This window comes from Aythya marila (genome assembly GCF_965140915.1).
Source record: "Aythya marila genome assembly, chromosome: 5".
In the NCBI taxonomy this organism is placed as follows: domain Eukaryota; kingdom Metazoa; phylum Chordata; class Aves; order Anseriformes; family Anatidae; genus Aythya; species Aythya marila.
The window spans coordinates 13,043,420-13,067,879 of NC_139046.1; the positions used below are offsets into that span (position 1 = coordinate 13,043,420).

The 24,460-nt window shown below is 44.7% G+C and overlaps 1 protein-coding gene across 4 annotated transcripts in view; it reads left to right on the top strand.

The window, feature by feature from the left end:
• The window catches only part of BCL11B (BCL11 transcription factor B), a 96,392-nt gene that overhangs the window by 26,514 nt on the left and 45,418 nt on the right, over positions 1-24,460 (top strand). For 2 of the 4 annotated variants that reach the window (XM_082762638.1, XM_082762639.1), the window contains exon 3: positions 16,180-16,395. The exons of the other annotated variants lie outside the window; for them this stretch is intronic. In XM_082762638.1, the coding sequence (XP_082618764.1) occupies positions 16,180-16,395 (216 nt within the window). The remainder of the gene's footprint in view (positions 1-16,179; positions 16,396-24,460) is intronic. 4 annotated transcript variants of the gene reach the window in all.

Below are 24,460 nucleotides of genomic sequence, written 5' to 3' on the forward strand. Positions count from 1 at the left end.
GCTAAAGATCACAAAACTGTACTCATAATTGTTCAAGACTAAAAGGCAGAATATAGTGTGTGATTAATGTTTATGGTGCAGGGCCTCTTTGTGAAAAGAAGATAAAGCAGTAAACCCCAAAACCTCCTACCTCCTCCCCCCCCACCAAAACCAAGCCCCCTCTCCAGCCCCCTTGGACTACACCGAAGAATGCTTCCTTTTTTTTGCAAAGTTTGTCATTTCAGAAGATGCGCTTTATTTTTGATTTTGAAGTTGATGGAGGATGCCCGATTGGAGCTGTTTTCTTGGAAGAGATGCATGATGCACTTTTCTGTTAGCAGCTCTAGTACACAGGGCGGAGGACGTGTTAGCTGGCCACCAGCAACACCCACCCATCACCCCTCAGGTCACGGGTTTTGACAGTGCATTGCCTTGGGCTGGCTTCAACCTCACTCTGTCTGTCCTGTGGTTGAGGAAATATGCCCTTGATCCTCACTGCTACCAGTCTAACAATTAATGTCCATCGGAAACAGTTAAGCAGAGGGAAGTTATGGGTGCAGTGGTGTCTGTAAGAGACCCCTGGCAAGGGCACCTGCTTGTGCTGGAAGGACTGGTGAGCTGGATGAGGTCTCCATTAGTGCTGGAGCTCTGCTCAGGCTGTTGCTTTTTTTTTTTGAGGGGGGCAATGGGCAGCTGGTAGCAGCCTACCCAGGTGGGGAGCTGCACCGGCATGCAGCTGCCCTCGCTCCCTCCCCTGTGGGAACTCCTATTGTCTTTGCTGTTGGGAGACTTCCCCACTGTCTGGAAAGGTTTATTTTTTGAGCGATAGCGGGTGGAGAATGCAATACAGATGGATCTGTTTCTCTCTTTCATTAGCTCTTTTAAGATGCTTGTTTAAATGTGTTCACTTCACTTTTCAAATGGTAAATGTCAATGTTTCAAATATCACTGTTAACAAAAAAAGATTGGACTTTGTAAAACCCTAGGCCAGGGCTTCGTTAAAGTGCTGGCCTAGAAATGCCAGGAGTGACTCTGGATGTGCACAGCGGGAGGAGTTGGTGCTCGTTCACATTTGGAGCCAGACCCCTCCAGGGCAGAGCCCAGACTGGGTGCTGTGGGGGGATCAGCAGGCAGGGCTGCCAGGGGTGAAAATCCCATGCTTCGGGAAGCAGCGCTGGGGTACAGAGAGAAAACCTGGAGGGGCAGATCTGCACTTGCTCCAGCAGAGTTTGGTTCTTACCGAAGGAAGCAGCATGGCTGGCGGGGTGAGATGCTAACCTGGGTGTGCTAGCAGAAATGCTACCCCAGTGTGCCGTTATGGAAGAACCTTGGCACTTCTAAAATCATGCTCTGATGCTTCTGTTTCGTGCTCTGGCCACCTTCCTGTCCCTGCATTTCCCCAGATGTGGCTGGGTGATGGCAGCGCTGAGCAGAGCCTAGAACCCGTCTCCTGTAAGCCTGCTTAGGGCAGGGCTGCGTGGCGTGAGAGGCAGAGCACAGAAGACCATCAGCCCTTTCCCTAAACCCGCAATCCCACCTTTGTTCCCGGGAGTGGAGCAAGTCCAGGAATTTTTAGTGCTCATCTGGCTCGTTGATGCCGGTTTTAACCCTCCCATCTCTTTGCCAGCGCCAGCTTTAAACCGCCCACAGGAGATATGCAGATACGCACTCTCATTTCTCAGATGAGGCAGAAAGATGTGAATGGCTTGATTTTCCAAAGTGCGTGGCTGCGGACAGTGGGGGCTCGGGGGCGCCTGCTGTGCTCAGCACTGCTCTCGATGAGGCCACAAGGGCTACAGTCCAAAATCACAGCAGGGAGCTGGTGATGGCAGCAGGGCTATCGCCACGAGTCTGCCCTCTGGTTCAGCGCTCAAAGCTCTGCCCTTTTGTGCATGCATTGGTATTTTTGAACAAGCCTCAATTCTTCCAGGTCTCGGTGTGTGTAGCAAGTCTCCCTTCCCCAAATTCCTTAGCAAAACGGTAGCATTAAACAAACATGAAATCACAGGCAGGGCATTGGGGAGGGCCAAGATCTCACCCTTCCCTCTTGTGGCCCATAAACCTCTGGCGAGGATGGATGAAGGATGGGAGGGTGCCACTTCCAGAGCCTCGGCAGCCTTGCTGCCACAGGCACAGTGCCAGAAGATGGCTTCTGCTTCCTAATTGAATAAGGATCTTGAGGAAATTTCACTTGTGAGCGTGCCATAAGGCTCTGCCCAGCGTGGGGAGAAAGGAACCCTTGGAGCCGGGTTCCCCAGGCAGCCGTGGCGAGAGCCTGTCCAAGGGGATGGGGAGCATGTCTGGGTTGGGATCCTCTGCCGTGGGTGCTAACCCCAAGAGGAGCCGGGGCTCTACACACCGCATCCCCACAACTCGCTGCTGAGGAAGAGGAGGAGGTGGGGGGGTTAAGGGGACGGAGGAAGAAAAGAAAAGATCTGTGACAAAATCATGCGACACCCACGTAAATATTGTTTGTATGAATTGGGTCCTTCATCTTTTGTTAGCAGCAGCTTGTTAATTAACAGCAGATTAGTGCTGCTTTCTTCTGACACATGAATATATTTTGGGCTAGAAAATACTTGTACTCAATAAAACTGTGTGACTGAACAATTCAGAAAGTACCAGCCGAGCGCCGTAATGGATTCCCTTTTTATCCCCTCCCCCCCGCCTCCTCCTCCTGCTCTAAATGCAAGCAGATTTCTGCAGTCTAGTGCAGAAGAGACATGTTAAACACAGCTAAATAAATCATGTTTACTCTTGGCGTTCTTGGTAGTGAAAAATCTGTTGGCTGTTTTTACTTCCTTATTTCTCAGCATTTGCTTCCTACCTGTTTTTGAGCGCGTGCCCAGAAATAGTAGTTTTGTCAAGCGGGTGGATTATGCCAACCAGCAGTTCCCTCTGCCAAGGAAGCTGCTGGATCGCAAAACCCGGTGACTTCTTCCATGCAGTGACACCGAGATTCTCCCCCTTCCCCCTCCCTCCTCACAACGCTAGGATGTAAAATAAAAGTATTAAAATCTGGAGAAGGAGAAAATGTAACGAGATCCTGGCAGTTTAAGAGCCCAGATTAAGCAAAGTTGAACTTCTGTTACAGAAGCCCTCTTTTAAGCTGTTTGTGGAGGTGAAAGCACTGGAGATAGCAATAATAGGAACCAGACATTTTCCCTTTCCCTTTATTATTCCTTGACAGCCCCCCCTCCCCAAATGGGTGTGGATTTCATTTCAGTGTTGTTTTTTTTTTTTTTGTTTTTTTTTTGTTTTGTTTTGTTTTGTTTTGTTTTGTTTTGTTTTGTGTTGTTTTCTACTCAGAGCTTTTCAGCTGGGAGTGAGAAGTAACTAAGCCCTTATTTTAAGTGAGGCGGCTCACAAGATGCGCTGCTGCAGGCAGCGGGTGCATTTGTCTCACGTTCACCGTGTTCCTCTGGATATTGGGGCCCACGTGGGGCCGAGTTCTTGCCTGAGCAGGGGCTGCAGAAGGGTCCTGAGCTCCCTGGATGGCGGTGGAGCTAAAAGGAGACTTTACAAAACCTGTCTGTATGCTTGTGGCACAGCTGCTCTGGCCAGCAGAGCTGCAGTAGTGGTGCGGAGCACAGCCCAGAAGGTAACTTCGTGCCCGAGCGAGCAGAGGCCACCCCGGACTTTAAGAGCTTCTCTTTGACCTGAGGTGGCAACTTTTTAGCCTTCTTCCATCCTCCTTTCTGCCGTGATCCCAGGTGTCAGGCATCCCAAGTGTGACTGTAACTGTAACATGGATCACGAACCTGGTGGACTCTCCCTGTTTGGTTTTAAAATTAGAAAGAAACACCATTGTTTTTCCCTTCAGAGATTTGCATGTATTTACTCTTTGATCACATTGGAAGGGCCTTATCCTGTCTCCAGAGGAGCTTTAGTTCAGCTTTCAGTGGTAGCAGGGATCTGGTCCACGCTGAATATTAGCATTTTAATGGCTTGCTTAAAACCCCGGTGCTGCTACGCTCGCCAGACTCCCGGCACAAGGGCAGTCCAGCTCTGGGGTTTTGCAAAGCGATGCTGCAGGCTGTGCTGCCTGCTGAAAGAGAGGAAAGGGGAAGGCCCAACTGCCGTGGATTATTAGTATTGTCAATAATAACATGTCTTCAAAAGCCAAATTAATTCCTTCTTCCACTTTACTAAGTCCAAGAAATGCCAGATCAGTTTCAGAACAGGGGAAAAAATAAACAGAATCAAAGTTTGTATGTTATGATTCCTGTGAATTTCTGGTGGGAATACTCTGCGATAGAAATGATATTTCCGCAGAGGCTTTGGCTGCCAGTTTGCTTAATTACATTAAATAGTGGTATAAACCTCGGCAGAACATAAACCTCTGTTACAGCCAGTCATTAGAATATTGAATCATAAGGAATAATGATACCAGTGCTAACGTGTTATAACAGCCTTTATTATATTAGGGACTGGAGTAGTATTTAAAAAATATTTTGTTGTGGTAGTTTAGGTGTGCATGTGTATTTTCTCTGATCACCTATTAAGGGATTGGGTATGAATTTATTACAGTGAAATAGAAGGGTTACTTAGAGGAAGAACTCTGAGATCACTGCTTGTGATTTTACAATTTGATTCTGCTTGTCCTTAAGGAAGGTTCATAACACTTACTTCGGAAATGCCATCTACATCTGGAAAATTAGGGTTAAAAGGACTACTTTGTTGAAACTAATTATAGGGTAGTTCAATTTTTTAGTTGGTGACATTTCAGAGATTTTTCTTGTAATGCAAGAGGTTATAGAAAGATTTGGTTAGACTGTGATACACAGCAATGAGCTGCCATTTGAGCATATTGACATTTTCATCAAAAGCAAAACAAAAAAACACTATTTTATCGGGGTGATACATATGAATCTAATATAACTTCCTCATCCTGACTGTGGATGTTTAAGGAATTCTTTTGCTTTGCCTTGGTTTGTACACCGTATCTGTTTTGTTCTCATTTATTGTTTGAATACACTTTCACGGTAATCAAGTTCAGCTTCCATTTCAAGCAGACCTGATAATAAACAGCTTTTTGTGCCTTATACTTTTATCTTACGGAGGAAGATGCTATTCTGTACAAATAAATGGGTGAATTGAGTGTTACAGGAGAATCTAGTCTAGAAAAAATACACCCATGAAAAAATATCCTGTACTGAGAATGGTTCTTCCTTTCTTATAGTTGGCTTTTCTCTTAGCAGTTTTGTGTCATATTGAAAGGAGTCTGGGGTTGTTTTTACTGTACTTGTGTTTTACCTCTCCAGGTAGGGTTCAGTTTTCTTGACTAATTAGCACTGGCCCAGTTCTATTCAGACTGAAGTCTTTGGATGAAACTTTTAATTGTGCAGTTTAACAGCAGGATTGGGTGCAGGTTTGCAACATCGGTCTTCATGCAAATGAAATGTCATTTCTTTCTTGATTATTTCTCTTTTTAAACTTATATAATAGTCTGAACTAGATTCCTTGGTTTCTGGTTTATTTGTCTGCTTTCTTTTGTTAATCAAAACCAAATCATTTTGTTAATTTTCTAGCATCTTTTCCATGCAGAGAGCATTGTTTATTTACTCAGTTGTGGTCAGTTGTCCAGTAAACTGAGGACTGCAGCTTTACATCCTCGGGGTTCCCCTTGTTTGGTGGACTGTTTTACCATTTCCAGCTGATTTCTCCACTCATTTAATTTGACAGTTTCAGTTATCAAAGTTTGGCCCACTTGTACACACATGGCAGGAATGTTTTTCCCCTGAAAGACCCAAAACTCAAAGGAACTCCTCATCTTAGAATTTTCTGTTGCTTGTTTTTCCCCCTTACGATTGCTTACCCTGCTTTGCTTTTTAAGTTTGCCTGGCGTTCGTGAAATGCTCAGCAGAGTGTGAACATGCTCGGTGCACAAGGGCAAAATTGCAAATTTTAAATGTGCACTTTAATGGCCCCCCCCCAAGCACCATTAAATTACTTGAAGTGTAATGTATTCGTTCACACTCGACAGGTAGACTATTTTTCACATTGAAATTCAGCACTTATAAGGTGCCTGCACTTACATTGCTTTTGGCAAGGCCTGAGCCAAAAAAACTAGAGTTGTGATTCCTTCTCAAAGCTAACTGTATCTGTGTATTAAATTTGTCCATCTGTGCTTTGCAGGGACATTGGCATCACCTGATGGTCCTGCTTTGCATTTCCAGCAGAGAAACAGTTAACGGTGCTGCCGTTTAATATATTGCTGTTACAGAGTCTTTTTGGTTTCCAGAACATTGAACAAAATCAGGTAGATCTCGTTAGTTGATTTTCACAGACGGGGAAACTGAGGCACGCAGCGGAAGAGTGACTTCACCTGCCTCGCTTTCCCCAAGCTCCCTCCCCTTCCAGGAACTGTTTTTGCTACCAAACAGCCACAGAGCTGCAAAAGTCTCACTCCTGCCTAACTCCACCACTGATTTTTCTTTTTTGTTTTGCTTCGTTTTTTCTTCTTTTTTTGTCACACCCAAGAACAGCCGGCTGCAGTGCAGCAGCTGGAGGTGTGGGCAGGGCTTGGTCCCCAAAGGCCATAGCAGGGGTGACGGCCAGCAGCCTTACTGGCTCCTGGAGGGCTGTGGCTCAGCCCTGACCACTTCGGTTTTAGCCTCTTGACCATATGCTTCTGTGGTCAAGTCCTCAGTTTATTGTGGTATTTCTCCCTCTGGTTGCCTCCCTATATTATTTTGCCTTTGTAAATGTTCTTTGAAACAGCTCTTTCCATCCACTGAGTTCGTTTATTAGTTCCAGGGCCTGTTAAATTGCTGTGATGGTCTGTTGGGGTGGTTATATGTTTTAATTATATCAGGAATATTTGCTGGCATGTAGAAACACTCACGGTATAACTGGGACTAAAAACTTTAATCCCCACAAGGATTTTTATGACCATTGAAACTCCTCAGGACTTAATTACAAGAGTTGGGGAAAAAAGTTGGGAAAATTGATGAACTGTTTATTGTCAACCCTTTATGCCTTTTGGAAAACAAACTCCACAGATCAGGGTGATTATTGTTATTTGTTAGTTTATTGCGGTGGCTTCTGGACATTGCAGCTCAGATCAGGGCACCATTGTGTGAGGCACTCGGCAGCCCCGGAGCGAGAGCTGGGCCTGGCTTGGAAGCATTTTGGGGCTGCAAAGGCTGGCATGCAAAGGGTGGGAAGGGGAAAGTGGAGCTTGGGGCAGGGATGTGGCTCCTGCCAGGGGGTATGCACCCCAGCCCCAGCCACATCCCCATCCCTGAGCCCTGTCTGCAATAGCCCCCTCCTGCAATGAGAAAAGCTCCAGTTTCCTACGTTACATTTGCACAGCATCTGTTGATGCACTGTACTTACTTATCCCTAGTGGAATTTTAGGTCCAACCCTGCCCCTATTTCCCCTCCTCTCACTCCTGGTCGCTTTCCATAGCGGGGGGTTACTTTTGCCCCCCATGTGGCTGGGCTGGGAGGGGGCACAGGTGGGAGGGAGCGGTGGATGCAGCGCTGGGATGAGTCCTTTTCCTCACATTATTTAATGGGGGTGAGTCAAAAAGTTCAATTTTAACCTGAGCTCCACGTTCAGTCAAAGCACAGACACAAGACAGTGGGCAGGTTTGGATGGGCATCAGGTGGGTGGTGCGGGGGGTGCGGGTGGCCCCACCAGAGCCCCCGGGGGACCTGGGATGCTGCAACGCCCAGACCTCGGAGCGGGTCCAGCCACAACCAACGCCCCTATTGCCCAAAATACAGGTGTTGGCACTGCATAAGCAGGCTGCTCCTGGAAACCCACATGGCCTCTTAGGTAAGTAAAAATCTCCACAGCCTACCCTCGATGTCTGAGCCCCCAAAACACCATGTGCAAACATGTGGACAATCTAAAATGTGGAATTTTACACAGTGAGAAGAGTTGCATGCTCCAAACAGGATATTTAGATATATTAGGATATTTATTAACCACGCAGGGTGTTCCAAGCTCAGTTTATTTATCTTTGTAAAGTGCTTCCAGATCTTTGCGTGGAAGGCACTAGAGAAATGAAAGGCGTATTATTATTATTATTGTTATTATTGTTGTTGTTGTTGTTATTATTATTATTACAGCATCTAACTACTGACAGGCAACCACAGCTGCATGCTCAATTCAAGCCACTTAAATTTAGGGGCTGAGTTTTACAACATTGACTTTTAATACTTTTTGCCATTGACTCTGTGTGCTGAAATGTATGTTCACCTGCCCTACTGAAGTATCATTATTCACCAGAAATATGCAGATGGGGGGCTTTGAAAGAAAGAAAGAAAGAAAGAAAGAAAGAAAGAAAGAAGGAAAGAAAGAAAGAAAGAAAGAAAGAAAGAAAGAAAGAAAGAAAGAAAGAAAGAAAGAAAGAAAGAAAGAAAGAAAGAAAGAAAGAGAGAAAGAAAGAAAGAAGGGAAGGAAATGTGGCATAAATATTAAGTATTCACATTTATATGGTAGAACTCAACTGCCATTTAAGAAGGGCTTCAAAGCAACCGACTGCATGAGCTGTTAGTTGCTTCTGTGTCATTAGGAAAGAAAATGCATTGATTAAAATAAAGACAAGGAATCTCATAGACAAAGGATAACATTTACGGTGTTCAAGGGTCTGGCACAAGCTACAAAAAGCCCAGGAAACGGAAAGCTGAACTTCACAGTCAAGCTTTTTAATCAGTGTGGTTGTGCATAGCCACTGCAGCATGTACGTTATGTAATATCACACTTCACCCTCCCACACGCACCTAGAGACAACAGGCATCTTCTAAAGGTCTTGGCATTATTCAGAGGAAAGACTCCCAGCAATACCTCTGCGTGGTGTTTAACCTTATCTTTACTTATGTTTCACCATTTTTTTTCCCACTCCTTTTCCCCTTTTTCCTTCCTGTAATACATCAACACTGTGTATATTTGTATCTCTAAAAATGGAGCAGATTTGGGGGGGAAAATCCCATTAGCTCCTTGATGTGTTTTCACGGCGGCTCTGAAGGTTCCAGTCATGGCCGTTTTGTGCATTTTGTAACATTGTCCTCGTGTGTTGTTATTGTCATTAGTATTTCTTGGAATAGAGTGGAAACGTTACATTCTGAATACACCAGCTAATTTTTAAATGGTACCTAGACTATCCTATCTTTAGATTTTAAAATAGGTAATAATTAACCAGAGGTTTTAAAGCTCTGCAGAAAAGCCAAACAGGCCTGTGAAACCCCAGGATCTAAAAACAAAGAAGGTGAGTCGGTTTTCCAATGCCATAAGTGTTTGAAGACATCCTTATACTTACTTTGTTTTTGGAAAACAGAAAGAGCTCAACCACATTTCATTCTGGTATAAGGTAGCCCTGAAGTTAACTGTTTTTTTCCAAAAAAGGAAAAAAAAAAAAAAAGGATGTCGCTGGCTGCTAATTAGATGTATTTTAACTGCAAAGTCATTTTAGCAGCTAATATTGTTATTATGTGCTTCAGTGTGAATCCTTAGTGAAGCTATTAAACTGTGAGAGCCTGAACTTATCAGACATTTTGTAATGTGGCTGGATTTTTGCATCCTTCTTCAGAAACCTGAGGGGAGGGGAGGACCTTTCTCTCTCTGGCACAGAAAGCACATTTCTTACTGGCTGATTACCAGGGTGGGCAGTTGAGACCTTCTTGCATCCTCCTTTTGCACTTTACCCCTCCTCCCCCCCTCCTTTTTTTTTTTTTTTTTTTCATGGCTATAACACTTCTGCTTTGTGTTGCGCTCCCTCGCTTCTCTCCCAGACAGCGGTCAAGCCCTGCCATGCACTCTGTAGTTGAGCAAAGGGATTTAATGGCAGGGACTGGCTCAGTTATTTCAGGATACTTTTGCCTCCCTCTGGTCACATACAACAAGTTGGCAGTTCGCAGGAGCTAGTAGGCTCTCAGCATCAGGCAGGCTCCCGCTTTTGAAAAGCCATAGCCCACAGCAGAGAGTGGACTTAGCCATCATTTTCTTATCAGTTTCTCACCCAGGACTCTTACTTTGTAATTGCTGGGTTGGGTTTCTCAGGGTTTGGATTTTCTCCCCCGGTCTTATTGCATTGGTTGCTTTTATTCTCCCTTGCACTTTAAAACAAAGTGACTGATACAATATCCAAACAGATGAAAAAGAACGGGATTTTTTTTCCCCTTTATTTGCTCAGATTTGAATTGGGTTATCTGCCTATCTTGTTTATGAAATTTTGTGCTGTCTTTTCTGCACAGACTGTGACTCCCAAATCTTCCACAGCTCCATTTCCATATTCCTGCGTGCTTGTTCTTTGTTAATCACTTGGCAAGCGCTTATTTGAATATTAAAAATTTCTTTAATCATCAAAGGCAGGAGCACAGCTTCATGAATATTCATATTTTTTTCCTCCTCAGACTGGATTCTAGTTCATTACCCTGCAGTAAAGCCAAACAGTCATCAATCGCGCTCATTACAGCCGCTGGCGTTTTGATTGGCTGCCTGCTGCTGGTAGCCCGCGTCCCCCCATCCTCCCGCTCTCCTCCATGAGCTGTCGTGTACCTGCCAACAACAACAAAAAAATATCAACAATGCAAGAATAAATTTCTCCGGTTGAAAAACAACTTTGCAAACTTGTCAAACAGTCCTCGTCGCTTTTTTTTTTTTTTTTTTTTTCCATTTTACACCAAAAATTAAAAAAAAAAAATAGAAGGGAGAAACTTGAGCTTTAGAGATGAATATTTGTCAAGAGAGTTGACGTAAGTTTCATTTGCATAATGACTTTGTACTTCTGCATTAATAAAATTTGCATATGAAGCCATGTTAATTACTCCTGATCATGCTTTTTGCATTCATGCATAGTAATTTTCTCCGACTTGTGAGAATTAATGTCTTGGCATGGGGGGAGGAAGAGGGGGAGTTGGGGTACTGTCAAATTTCTGTGCCAGTGCCCCTCACTCACACTATTTCTCCTTCTTGCTCACCACGTCGCTGTTCTTGATCTATGACTCATTTATGCATTATCATTCGAAATTCTTGGGAGAAAGAAATGTATCAATTCAAAGGGAATCCTTGTCTGCCAAAAAAAATAATAAAAAAAAATCATAAAACCAAAAATCCCCAAGCAAAATATAACAAGAAATCCCTTCTTTGCCCTGCTTCTTCTCTCCCCAGTGCAGCCTTTCCATTTTCAGCTTGAGAAAGTTTTAGTTTTAGCAGAGCATCATGAACCAGTGTGGGGGAACTGCTCCAAAACCGCTGTGTGTGCAGGGGGACAAGGTACGGGCTGGTGTGCAGGTGTGTCTGGCCATGAACTGGGCTCTGTGCATGAGTGTGTGTAACAGCCTGCCTGCATATATCGCAGAGTCCTTCTGCCCTTACTGGGGGATGCTGCATGTCTGCCCCTTGCAGGGTGGGCATTCGTTGCTCTCCTAGTTGCTGTTGGAAACGTTTCTGCCTCTGTCTCACTAACGTGTGTGTATGTGCATAGGTGTGTGTGTGTGCACGTGTGCTGTGCACATTTGGTTCCTTCAGTCCTGTTGGTGCCTGTGTGAAAAGACACGGTAGAAAGATATAACACCATGGGGGAATGGTTCGTATGAGATGGTATAATACAGATGAGACAACTTGTTTGAGAAAAAGCTTGGAAAAAATCTGTTGGAAAGATTAGTGAATAGATCTGTCTTTCACTTCTGGATGTGTCTGTTTAAGGCTGCTGCAATGGTACATGTAAAACCCATCTCAGAACATCTGCAATACTCTCCCTGAACACGATGGGCACAGGGAAGGGATGAGGCTGCAGCCTGCGCTCTGAATTTGTAGCTGTTCACTGTTTGAACAGATGTTTTTCTTTTTATTAAGAGAGAGTTTTTTAATAATGGAACTGAGCTTTAGTCTTTAACCAGCCATTGATTGATTTTCCATCACCAGACAGGCACAGAGAGACACACAAAAACTTGGTTCGTGCCCTGTTAAGTGGCTTACACGTCTGCGTGTGCACCTGCCTGTCTGCCCGTGCAGACACACGCAGTCACCCTCCCAGCAAGTACACAGCACCCCGAGGGATACACCAGCCATACAGCTACACATGGCTGCATTTGCACACAACATGAGGTATAAAACAAGATCTCTTAAATTAAGATCAGGTCCTCAGTCGGAGATGGGACGTTGTGAATGTTGCTTGTAGCCCCATCTTTGTGCTTTGCCCGGGCACTTTTCTGCAGATGTGCCAGAAGAGCGTGATGTTTTACATATACCATGTCATATGGCCAGTCATGCCTAGGCTCAGGGAGAGGGACAACAAAAGGATGCAATTTATGCCTTGATTGTGGCTTTTGTCACGTTCATCTAGGTTCTTATGCTCATTTCCATCTTCTGGGGTCATGTCCAATTTACCTTATTTTCTTCTTTGCAAGTTTAAAAATAGCAGAGAGCAAAAAAAAAAAAAAATACTTTTAGCAGTGTCTGGGAGTCAACACAACCTGGGAGCTACTGACATGTGCAGGCAGTGAGTATGTGCTGAGCCATAAGGACAAAATCCTCCTTTCCTATCAGCAATGCAGATCTTTTATTTGCACTGTGACAGTCCCTGTGCATGTACCACACTCATGCTATGTGCAAAACTCCCCCTCGCATCCGTGCAGAATGAATGCAGAATATGTAATTGAGATCTGCAGTGCAGGTGGATGATTTCATGGTGCTGGCCCAAGAGGAGACTCAAACCTTGCACATCATGGCAGTGTGCATGGAGAGACAGAGAGCTGCATGCATGCACACATTCACCCCAAATTGATCTGTTTTTCCAGATCAGTCTGTAAGATTGCACTGCTGTCCTTGCTGTCTGCTTTCCCTTCTTGCAGGTTGTCATTGTGCCTTGTGTGACATGCAGGTGCTTGCGGGAGTGTTTGCTTTTTTAAATGAATGTGCAACGTGGTGCAGTCAATCTGTCATAGGATTACAGAGACTCGCTCCCTTCCCTCACCTGGTGCTGCATGGGTTGAGTAGAAAACTCCTGCACCATCTTAGGATGGCAGCTATCTGTCTGTCTACTCATAGCTGGGTATGTTTTTATTGGTTTGCTCAGTCTGTGTATGTCCATTACCTGCAGCAGTTAAGCTGAGGAAGCGCACAACCCTCATCTTCATGTTCAGCTTTAAATAGGGAGGCTATCTGGGGAAAAATACCGTAGAAGAGGAGCTAGAGAGGTAAAACATGGGCATATTCTTAGCAAACACAAGCTGAGCATTGCAGAGTTCCACTGTTACTCTTTCTATAGCTATAAAGAAGTGTTGCATACCTAACGGTGGAGTGCTCCTTTTCTCCACGCCTTTCCTCCAGGGCAGTGGATACAATTTTCCTCTTCATGATTTGCCAATCAATCTGGTTCTAGAGGACCGTCCTGTTATCCGTGACAAAGAAGCAAACCCTGAAGTAGTAGCAAGGAAAATAAAGAATTGCCTGGTTTGCAATGGCTTGTAGGGGCAGACTCAGCCTTCTGGTCTGACAGCACCAGTTTTGTCATTTCAGGGAGAGGTAGTGGGTCTCCTTAAAGATCTGCCAGAGTTTTTCTTTGTCCATTCTTCTTCTCCCTCCTACTTATTTCCTAGATTGGCACATTTTAAATTTCCGGATATATAAATGAAAGGACAAAAAAAAGCCTTCTGAGTGACATCTTCTTTTCCATCCCTTCACTGGAAACCAGATCATATAATCCTTCCCATACAGTTAGTAGGCACCTTGTTAAAGTGGATGGCTGGTTTGCCCCCACTACCTCTCTTGGAAGGCTCTTACAGGATCCCTTTCCCCCGGGGGTTAGAAACCTCTTGTTTGAAACTTTAATTTCCTTTCAAAACTAGAGGAAACGTACTGGATAAGAGTAGGGAGGGCCACTCTTTACCCTCTTGGTGACCTCTTAGCATTTTCTTATACAGCTCAGAGATATACAGATTGTATCAAATTAATTGCTAACAGACAGGTGGGACCCACCAACACTAGGGGAGGGGCTGTCACTTTCAGGGTAGGGTTGCGGGCTAGGACCCATGCACCTCCACATTAAAACAACATGCAGTTGTGATTGTTGGTGGACTTGGTGGGCTTCATGTGCTTCTCTGTATGACAGGCTGCTTCCAAACCCTATTGAGGGCTGTAATATGGCATCATGACTTGGGAGGGACTCAGTGAAAGCAAGACCTGGGTCTTCTGTCATGGCAGGGCCGGAGACATGTTTAGGTGCCATCTGAGATGCAGCTGTGGTCCAACTCTAAACCAGATTTCAAGCTCACGGCTTTCCCAGCAAGGATAAGTGCCCAGGCAGCTCAACCTTGTCTTGTCCAGCCTAGTTGTTTTTATTACATCAAGAATATAAGATACAACTGTTAAGTAATTGGAGGGAATTTGTGTTAAGTTTTGTTCCATGAAAAAGGTTGTTATTCATGTGTATTACAGAACATACAGAAATCAGTGTCTGACATCCATTTCCATGTGCCTAGAATACATTTCTACCCCTAATGCAACATCAGTACAGTCTAGATAGTAGTTATCATTACCTGCCTGTGTAGTATTTCCAGGGAGATCAAAACAGTTGCAAAAGCCAGGCAACTGAGCCCCCAAAATAAAAAATCCTTCCTTGCTCCATGCGCCACAGAGATGGCTTCTATTTAAAACCAGTCCTCACAAAAGAGCACAAATTTTATCCTTGATGCTTGAAGCTCAAGTATTTACACAGGGAATTTAGACTCTTCACTTGTGGTTTTGGCAAAAGCTTCACACAAATGTTTTGCTCTGGTGGTCTCTTAGCCATTTAAGATAAACGACAAAATCAAATGCAGTCCTTGCAGACTGGAGCGCTGGATGCTGTGCCAAGGATGAAGTATTCCCGTTTGCCTCACATGTGTAGCTGTCAGATCAACACGTAGGCCTGGTTTCTGAACCAGGATCCTCGAGGTGGACAGCCTCCCTTCGAAACATTGCTCTTCTAGGGTCGAAGGGAGCATGGGTGAACATATTTCTCCTTGCTGCCATGGTGTTTGCACATGTATGCAAGGCGTGCATGTGTGCACAGACAGAATCACCACCCTTAGAAAAAAGAAGAGAGCATTTGCCAGAAGATACCCCACAATTTGCACACGTATTTCCTGATCTAAACAAAGGGGGAAACTGTGGTTTCTGACCTACCACTGTGCGGTAGCTGTTGGCAAATGCCAGCTTTTTAATGGCGACCAGTCCACCGCATATCTTCATTTAGAAACTGCCCTTGATTAGTAGCTCCCCTTTATGTAATAATTAAGCGGAGAGGGCAGTTTTAAATAAATGGGGTGGGATGCAGAGCGGTGCTGTTCTTGCAACTTCCCCCTGAACTCTGCTGATTTTGCACCAGCCAGAAATGTGGCTCTTACCTGATTCTGCGTGTGCATGTCTGTTTGTGCCTGTCTGTATTTGTGCAGGTGTATATCGATATGTAAGGCTTGTGTTTGAGTTCTCAAAACCATGGAGCTCCGTCTGGACTAGTGCCAGAAGGAGTGCGCGTTTCCAGTGGAGAAGGAGAGAAGTCTAAAGGCAGCTTTGAAATGGCAGGTGATTCCTAGAGGGGTTAAAAATAAATAATACAGCTGGAGGTTACAATATCATTTTTTCAGCTACCAGGAAAAAAAAAGGTTGCTCCATTCTTCGCAGGCTCGACAGGGAAGCGGACTGCATAATGGGGGCATGCAAAATGCACAACTGGCTGTGGCTCAGGCGGGCGGGCAGCACAGTGGCCCGTGAATGCCTCATTCTGGGAGCTCAGCTCCTGGCACCCCTCCGAAGCCATTTGAGCTCCAAGTCACTGCACTTTGTCTGCGCTGGTGTGTCAAGCCCGCTTCAGCAGCAGCTCGGCAGAGAGCCTGCCCGGTTTTGTGTCAGCTAAATGCATTAACACAGCCGTAAAACAATAATCCCCCTTTTGATTCGGTCCCTGAGCAAGTGCTGGTGGCGACGCTTGCCGCCTCTGGCTCTCCTCTGCACCAGGACCAGCCGTGCCCCCGCTTTGCCCCTCTCTGTGCCCCCAGCCGGGCTCGCAGGGCCCCCAGGTCCCTTCTTGCTCTTCCCCAGCCCAAAGCGAGCCCCAAGGGCTCCTTCCCCAGTGAGCAGTGCAGAGCAAGTGCGTAGTGCATTAGGCAGCCAGCCCCCGCCTCACCCGTTCCCTCTGATGATGCCTCCTCTGTCCCTTCAAACTTAGGTCCGACTGACAGTTTTTTCTATTGTTTTTTCTCCAGGGCCGTCCAGGCCTGCAAACCTGCCGGGGGCTCCCATAGCTGCCTCCTCCCACCCTCACACATCCGTCATCACGTCACCTCTCCGCGCACTGGCCTCTCTCCCGCCCTGCCTTAGCCTGCCCTGCTGTGGTGCACGTGCAGTCTCAGTTGGCGGGACTCAGACTGAGATTCAGACTGAGACGTCAGGCACATTTGGATGTCATTGTCAGTTGTCAGGTAATAGAAACATTTTTTTTTTTGTTGCTATCTGAAGGTCAGTAGTGCTGCCAAGTGATGTCATCTTTGCTGTGGGAGAGCTGCCTTTGCTGGGTTATGTGGGGAAGGCAGTGAAAATGTCCCAAACACCCCCTGCCCTCCCTCCTGCCCCTCTCCCCGTGCTGGCAGAGGATGGGGAGCGGGAAGGGGTGTGTGGCTCCCTCCTCCCTCCATCCTTCCCCTCCTGCCTGCCCACCTTCAGATGTCACCAGCGGCTGCTGCCGGGCCGTTTGTGCCACGTTGTGAACAAATGTCTGAGACTCCTCGCAGAATGTGATACCCTGGTATCAAGATTTCATCTCTCTGGGCTGTTTATTTTAAGCTTAATTGGATAACATTTAACATCTGAGGTCTCCCCCTTCCCCCCCCCACACCTTTTTTTTTTCCCTAATCATTCGTATTAAAGGCTTTTCTCTGAGCCCATATGCACGCAGGATGTATGTGCTCCATGCAGTTTTCTCCCTTGCTTTGAGAAAATGCTCCTTGGTAACTTGCCACACATCTCTCCCCTCTCCCCCAGCAGCTTTTTTTTTTCCCTTTATTCCTTTTGGATGCCTGACTTTTGTCACTGCGAGGAGGGGAAAGTGATGTGGAAATGAGGGTGCGCTGAGCTAGCCCAAGAGGACACGGCCATACGGTTGCCAGACCCCATCCTTTCAGACCCAGCAATCTCTTTGAAATCAGTGGGTGTTTCTGAGTGTGGCTCAGTTGCAAGATTGGGGCTGTGGTGAACTGCAGGCTGGAGAGGTGAAAATGGGGGGGTGGGTGGGGGGCTTAAAAGAAAATACAGCTGTGGTGAAATCCGCATGCACTTATGGTGGAGTCCAGCTGTGGTGGGCCAGATCCTGCAGCCCTCATTCACGCTAATGCGTGTGGAGCTTTAATAGGGAGCTCCCAGAATGGTGCTGGATAAGTAATGTGTGAGGACATTAGAGACAGCAAGGACTGTGATGAGTAAATCCTTTGGCCTATGGCTCCTTCTGCCCCCCTAAAGTAGCAAAAGTTAGCTCTGGTCAACTTTTTTCTTTACATTAACAGTGGTACTGCAGCAGCGTGCTCTATCTCACGAGAAGGTCCCTGCACGTCTCAATTTGTGGACCCCAGGTGAAGCTCGTGGTGCTCGAGGAAGGCTCCCAAGCCTCCCGTCTGGGCTCAGCCTGTGCCCAGCTGCTTGTGCTGGGCATGCAGCAATGCGTGACGTCCCTGGACCTGGTGTGATTTCTCATCCATGCTACCATATGCAGCATGGTGGGATGCTATTCTCATTGAGCTCTGCTTTTCTGACATTATCAGGCTGACTAGCTGGCCTCAAATGGTGTGGAGATGGGCTTCTGAGTGGTGAATGCTGAATGAGAAAGTCATATAGGTGCCCCGCTTCCCCCCTTTCCCAGCTGGTCAAGCAAACTAGAACTGATCTCCTTTTTCCTGCTGTCTTTACCAACACAGGATGCACATAGGTGCCTTTGGTAGGCAGGTAGCTGTAAGAGCAAACTGGATGCCCTGGTTCCCCATTGCTCCTGATGCCAACAGCCGGTGGGGAGGGAAGGAAGCAAAACTAAAAAGGAAGGAAGGAATGACTGATTAAAGGAGGTGGGAGAGCGATGCTTTGGTTTGTTACATACTTTCATTTCTCGCTTTAGAGTTGTGCAGGGCCAGTTTTCAGAGTGGTGTGTTTGCTGGGAGAAGGATGCCAGCTCTGCGGAGAGAGAGACCTGTTATCATGGCTTCCTGTAATTACTGCTGCAGTCTGTGGCACTTAGAGAATAGGTTATATCAAAGTGCATGATACATGTTTATGACAGTAGTTGGTCAAGCTCTGCTTGAAAGAAGCATTTTCTTCCCTTGAAAAAGAGATTATATCTGTTTAACCCTTTCTTAGCTCCCTTAGTAAATGAGCCTGGACATGCTTTAAACCCTGTAGCAGGAGTCGCAGGATCTTTCTTGCACTCAAAATGTTTTTGTGGAAATGAAAGAAAAGTGAGTTCTTTGTGTTGACTAATAATCTAGTGATGATCCCTGCATTGTGCCCTCTTTTTTAATATAGCCATTTACAATAGTCACTTGCTACAGCTTTAGAGATCTGCTTGTCTCTCTGACTTGATTAGCCTTTTATTCTGTCAGCTCCGTTCTTGCTTCTGAGGAATTGTTTCCTTCTTTGAACAAAAGCCATCAACAGTTCCCGCCTCTTCTCCTCCTTCATCATTTCTTACCTTTCCTGTTTTTCAGCATTCATTTAATGCAGGACCTGGAGTTTTTCAATGCAGTTCTCAAGCAGGCTGCGACCCTGAAGGCTGGAAGTTGCAGGTACTCCCAGACCTCTGTGAGGCACTACCAGATCAGGCCCAGCAGTTTTGTGCTGGGGATCCCAACCTGCTGGGTTTGGGGTCTGAACGTGGAAGAGTTGTGTTTGTAAATCTCGGACCTAGATAGGAGCGATTGCCTAGACAGCTGAGTAGCATTTAGCTGTGCAGATGGGAAGCCCTCTGCCTCGTCCAGAGCAGTTTGTGATTTGTAGGAAACGTGCTGCTGATAACAGCTTCGATCACAGCAAACGATGCTGGGAAGTCCGCTTGGTTTCCAGCACCTCTCCTGACAGTGCAGTCCCTCCTGTCTTTGTTCCTTTCTTTGTGTTCAAGGCACCACAGGGTGAGGAATGTGCAGGTGAAGGTCTATGTTTTTTCTATGTGATTTTTTAAATTGTCTGCCACTGGAAAAGTCTCTCTCCCTGTCTCTTTATTTATTTATTTATTTTTGCCTCAGAGGCTTCTGTCTGCTGAATTGGGTTCTCCTGTTTAAATGTTTTTAGTGCCTATTTAATTAGAAGTTGGAATAGAGTCATGAAATTCACAGGGTTGTGTAGCTTGGATCTAAAATATAAATGGGCAAAGAATTCATTTTGCTTTACCCCTTGCCAGATTAGGGTGCTTTTCTGAGCCTGCTTTTTATTTCATTTCAATGAATTGCAACTGCTTAGAGTAACTGTAAAATGCACACAGGTTTTTCTGCATAACAGAGACATGCAAATGATTGTTGAGAGACGTAATTATGTAAAGAAAAGTATATGCCTGTATGCATACACACATACACTACAATGTTTTTTGTGGGGCTATTTTTTCACAATACATCTTCATAAGGCTCTTTTTATGATGCTGATTTATTAATACTGTACATTAAGTCTTAAATTGTCAAAGCTGCCTAAGAGATTTGGATGCCCATTTCCCATTAAAGTTAACGAGAAACGAGCTTTGAAAATCTCAGCACAGAAGTGCATGGCACTTTACAATGTGCTCTCCAAAGAGAAAAGTCCCTGCCCTGAAGATCCTACCGTGTAAAAGCCCCAGGAAAGGAACTCTGATCGGTGTAAGACAAAGTGGATTGCAGTGCCACAGACAATAATTTATCCTTTCTGCCTGCGTTCAGATACAAACCTGATCCAAAGTCTTTGGACCTGGGCCCATGAGCGAGGGTTTTATATATCTCTGTAAAGATAATTAAATCTTCCCAGTACACATACATTCAGCCAACCAGCGAAACTGCTTGCTTCCCACATGTAGGCTGATGGAAGGAGGTGGAAAGCAATTATGATACTTAGTTGCATATATAAAAACAGCAAGCGGGAATGGACAGCAGTGATTAATGAACAGGGCTGTGAAGCTGAAGGGCTAAAACAGGGGAAGGCATGGGGCCATAGCTCAGAAGAGTGGAACAAGCTCCTTTTAATTCAAGGAATCAGCTGTGTTAGTCATTAGGACATTCTGAAAATCACACGGTCATCTTGTAAAGTTAATATCAATTTACTTGGCTGCTGAAATTCTACTTACTGCATCATTTCTGTTTTCTTAGCAAAGGTTAAGGTGGCAATAAAGATAAAAGAAGTACCTGTGAGTAAATAATAGGTTTTAAAAGAATGTTTTTTCCTTCTTCAAGTACATCACAGTATTCATTTTGTGCTGGTTTTATAACTGGAATCAACCAATAAGAAGAGCTAGATTAGACCACCCTGCTGTAAAAAGCTTGCTGCAATTAATACAGGCTGTCTAGAAAGCAGTATTATTTCAAAAACTTTTATGTTAATGATATGGTATGTGCTCGGCACATTTCTTACTAGAACAAGAAGCAAGCTTTTGTTCACTCCAGACTGGGTTTTATTAACACAGGAGGATCAATGGAAAACAAAACAGTAATCAGAGCAGAGAATGCAAACTCATCCAGCAAAAACCTCCCAACTCATCAAGTCCCAGGACGATGGCTGATACATTACTCCTAATTTTTTTTTTTTGCTGAGTTGAATCTAAAAAATATATATAAAAAAAATAATCCAGCAAAACTCAATTTCTGATCATCTTATGGTGTTTTTTTGAGAGGAGAAAGACATATTTTGGGTATATGGTTCAGAGGGCAGACAAAGACTGAAGGCAGCTTCCCTGACACCCTTTAAAAATGTATTTTTTCATTTTCTTCCACAAAGAAAAGGTTTGCTTAAAGTACCTGGCTAATATTCAGGAGAGGTGTCCTATTAGTCATGGTTACATGTATTTATTTATTTTAGGGAAATATTTAGTGTGTGCTATAGTAGAATTGACATTGTGCACAGTACTTACAGAGTGCAGGGCTGTGTGAGGGATGTATGTGCTAAAAACAGATATGCATCAGTTTGTATGTATGCATTTATCTTTTCATCTATCTATCAATCTCTGTGTTCATCCATCTATCCAAGTATTAAAATCATATGTGACCTGTCTGTCTGCGCAGCTCTCTTTCTCACCAGATATTAAACTCAGATCTAAACTCAAAAGAGATGTAGCTAATTGCAAACTTATATATTTTGACTGGATGGTGTGTTTGCCAAGAGGTAACGATGGTATCTTAACAGAGCAAAGAGGCAGCTAAAATTAGGGTGCTGCATGGGGCAGCAGCACTGGCAATTTACGTGTGGCTGAGGCTTTGTTCTAGACAGGCGCCCTATCACTCTAACTTTGTAAGTCCTAATTACCTAAAGTTAAGAACCAGCAGGGGCAATAGAGATATTTAAAGGTGCTTTAAAGTGGATGCCTGCAATTTCCAGACATCCAAGGAAAATGAAAAGCTCTTAATTGCAATATTAACGGGTGGAACCGAATCTTGTAGTCTCAAGACAAAAGGGTGCAAGAAACATTGCCTGCAGTAAAGACAATGGGTCCAACATTTAGAGAGTTAACTCAATCGCATACCACTATGCTGAGCCCAAGAGTCTGAACTCTTCAAACGCTCCAAATGGAGAGCTAAATCAAAGAATCCTGTTTCAAATCCATCCAAGATGTTGCTGTTTTTCTCCTCTGACAGGAGAAGCATTTGGAAGTGCAGTTTCTTTCTTTTTTTATAGCTGTCTTAAAAAGGAGTTTGGATGTTTAGCACAGCTGGTGCTCATTACATTATGCACTATCAATAAAATAGCATGTGTAATTAATTTTTAATGCAGTGCTGTATGCAGCGCTTTAAAGCAGTTACTGTATGGGGAGAGCCGACACCGGTCACTGACATCAGAAATATTGAAATAGAGGGCTAGATTTTGCATTTTTAAAGGGTGTATGCACGAACTGGGGGAAGGGTAATTTCCAGCCAGCAGTTCTTTGGCCACAATCAAATTTTAAAAATACAGGAACAAGATGGATGAAGGTGCTCTTATAATTTACTTATTGATATGGATGAATTTATTTCCTTTTAGAGTTTGCTGAGGGATGACTGGGTTAGGACTAGGTGACTTTGTTGTCTAGGTAAGCACCAGGGAACTGCGCAGCAACTGATCCATCTTTGTTACAGCTCAAATGTGCTTCATTGGTATCAGGTGGGAGGTGAGGTGAAAGGTGAGGTTGGGAGAAAGCAAAGGATGGACATTTCTGGTCTCTCTCTCTCACTGAGCAGTTATTTTTACAGGGCTCCTTTCTTGTGCTTTGTCATTCACATCAGTAATAACACCCCGTTTTTCCTCTTGATTCATGTAATATTTGAGAGTATCAGTACTTTACAAGGGAGAGAGTAGTTTGGTTACAAAGAGGCACCGCTGATGGCAGGTTGCCTGCTACTCTGACAGAAGACCCAAACAAATCAGAGTCTTCTCTTTTCTTGGCACTTGTGCAGTACTTTCCAGAAAACACCAGCATAAATAAAGACTACTCTAATGGGGCACAGTAGGCAAGGCTCAGGACCCCCATGGCTATCAACAGCCAATACATCCAGAAACACCTCAGCTGTCTAAAGGAAGAACAGACCTGGCTTTGAAGTTGTGGTACGATGCATCTTTGTACTCAGCAAATGGCGAGGAATCGCTTTTGTGTTAGGTGGGTGGTTTGCTGGATAGGACCAGCCTCTCCCTGCTGCCACCTCTTTTCCACCCTTTTCAGGGAGTTGTCTGTGTGTCTCTTGGTGAGCACTTCTGAAGAAGATAAGAAATCAAATGCAGGAAGAGAAGGAAGGAAGCAATCACCTACAAAGCGACAAAATTAGGGGTAGTGTTTGTCAGGTGCCTTGCCTTTTGGTTGGGCAAGCTTTCTAAGAGATTTTTTGTTTCATACACATGTATGAGGCATAAATGTTTGCAATTATTCTTTCTTTTCCTCAGTAAATTGCCATTTACTTGTACATAGCATATGCTAAACAGTTCACTTGTACAGCCTCACCTGGCATATTCAGGATGGAATCTTCTTCTGCCCATTCTGCAGTAGATTTTTGTCATCACTTCTCCTCTCTTTCTGTCAGATACATGTGGATGTGTTTGTGTATTTGTCTGTGCCAGGAAGTGAACTGGGCTGTTCTGTTTGTGTGCACAGAGATGGAACTCTTGTGAACAAATATAATGCTTTGTGTCAACAAAAGTAGGGCAAGCAGTAGTGTATGGTGTAGGTAGCTGTGATGAGGACTGCTCTTCAGTTCACAAGCCAGAGTAGGAAAGGTAGAAGCAAGAGTGGGCCATTACACATTTTGCAGTGAAATGGCTATATTTTATGTTATTTATTTATTTATTTATTTATTTTTATAGAGGGACTGGATCATGTATTTCTGGTGTGGTTCAGGTTTAGGGCAGAGAATGGTTCTGCAAAGAAGTTATTCCTGTCCCTCCAGAGCTGCCTCATTTAGACGACCTGGGTCCTTTTTTCCTTTTCTGAATGCTTCATAAAAATAGACGAAAGGAAGAGTTCTGTTCTCAGATGGGACTCTTTATGTTCAGAGAGGGATTTGAGTCAAAGAAGCCATGCTGGTGCATCTCGTGTGCACCCCACTGGACTCCTCTGTGCTGTGTGTTGGTCCTCCTTTCTGCTGAGCAGTAAACAGCTGAGCAACTGTTGGCAACATACGTTTTTCTGCTGTTTGCTTTCTTTTGGACAGGGTTTTTCCAAGCATTTTTGTAGCATGTACAGGAATCTGGTAGGCTAAAGCATAACATGTGCCTTTGCTATCTTTTTTTTTTCCCTCTTGTTTTTTTCTTAATCAATCCATTTGCATGGGTGCCTATTGTAGCTAATGCAACCTGCTGTAGCACAAGCTGAGGAAACCAGGTTCAATGAGTCAGAAAAACATGCACTTGGAAGGAAGCAGGCAAAAATCCCACATAGTGAGGGCTTACATTTTTTATGAATTCAGCTGTAAGAGTCAGAGGTCCTGGGACTTATAGAATGAGGTTAATGCAGGCACTAAGCAAGGCAGTGAGGAGAAGCAGGCACTGGAATCACGCCATGAAACAATGCTTTTTAAATTATTGTGTGTGCTAATAATGTAAGGACTGCCGGTTAGAGGGAGGCCAGTTTGTACAGCATACCTGCAGCCATTATGCTTGTTTAAATGTCACTTGGCTATTTGGAGCCAATTGTCCATGCATTGTGATCAGTTTATCCCCTGGAAATGGGAGGAGAGCACCCCATCTTCTTCGTGTGTCAGACTGTCTTCTTACATCTCCTGTATTGACCTAGATTATTTCACGTGAGGCCCTGATCTAAAACTGATCTTTACATCTCCTCCTTGGCTGCGTGACGAACATGATGCTTCCAGGGCA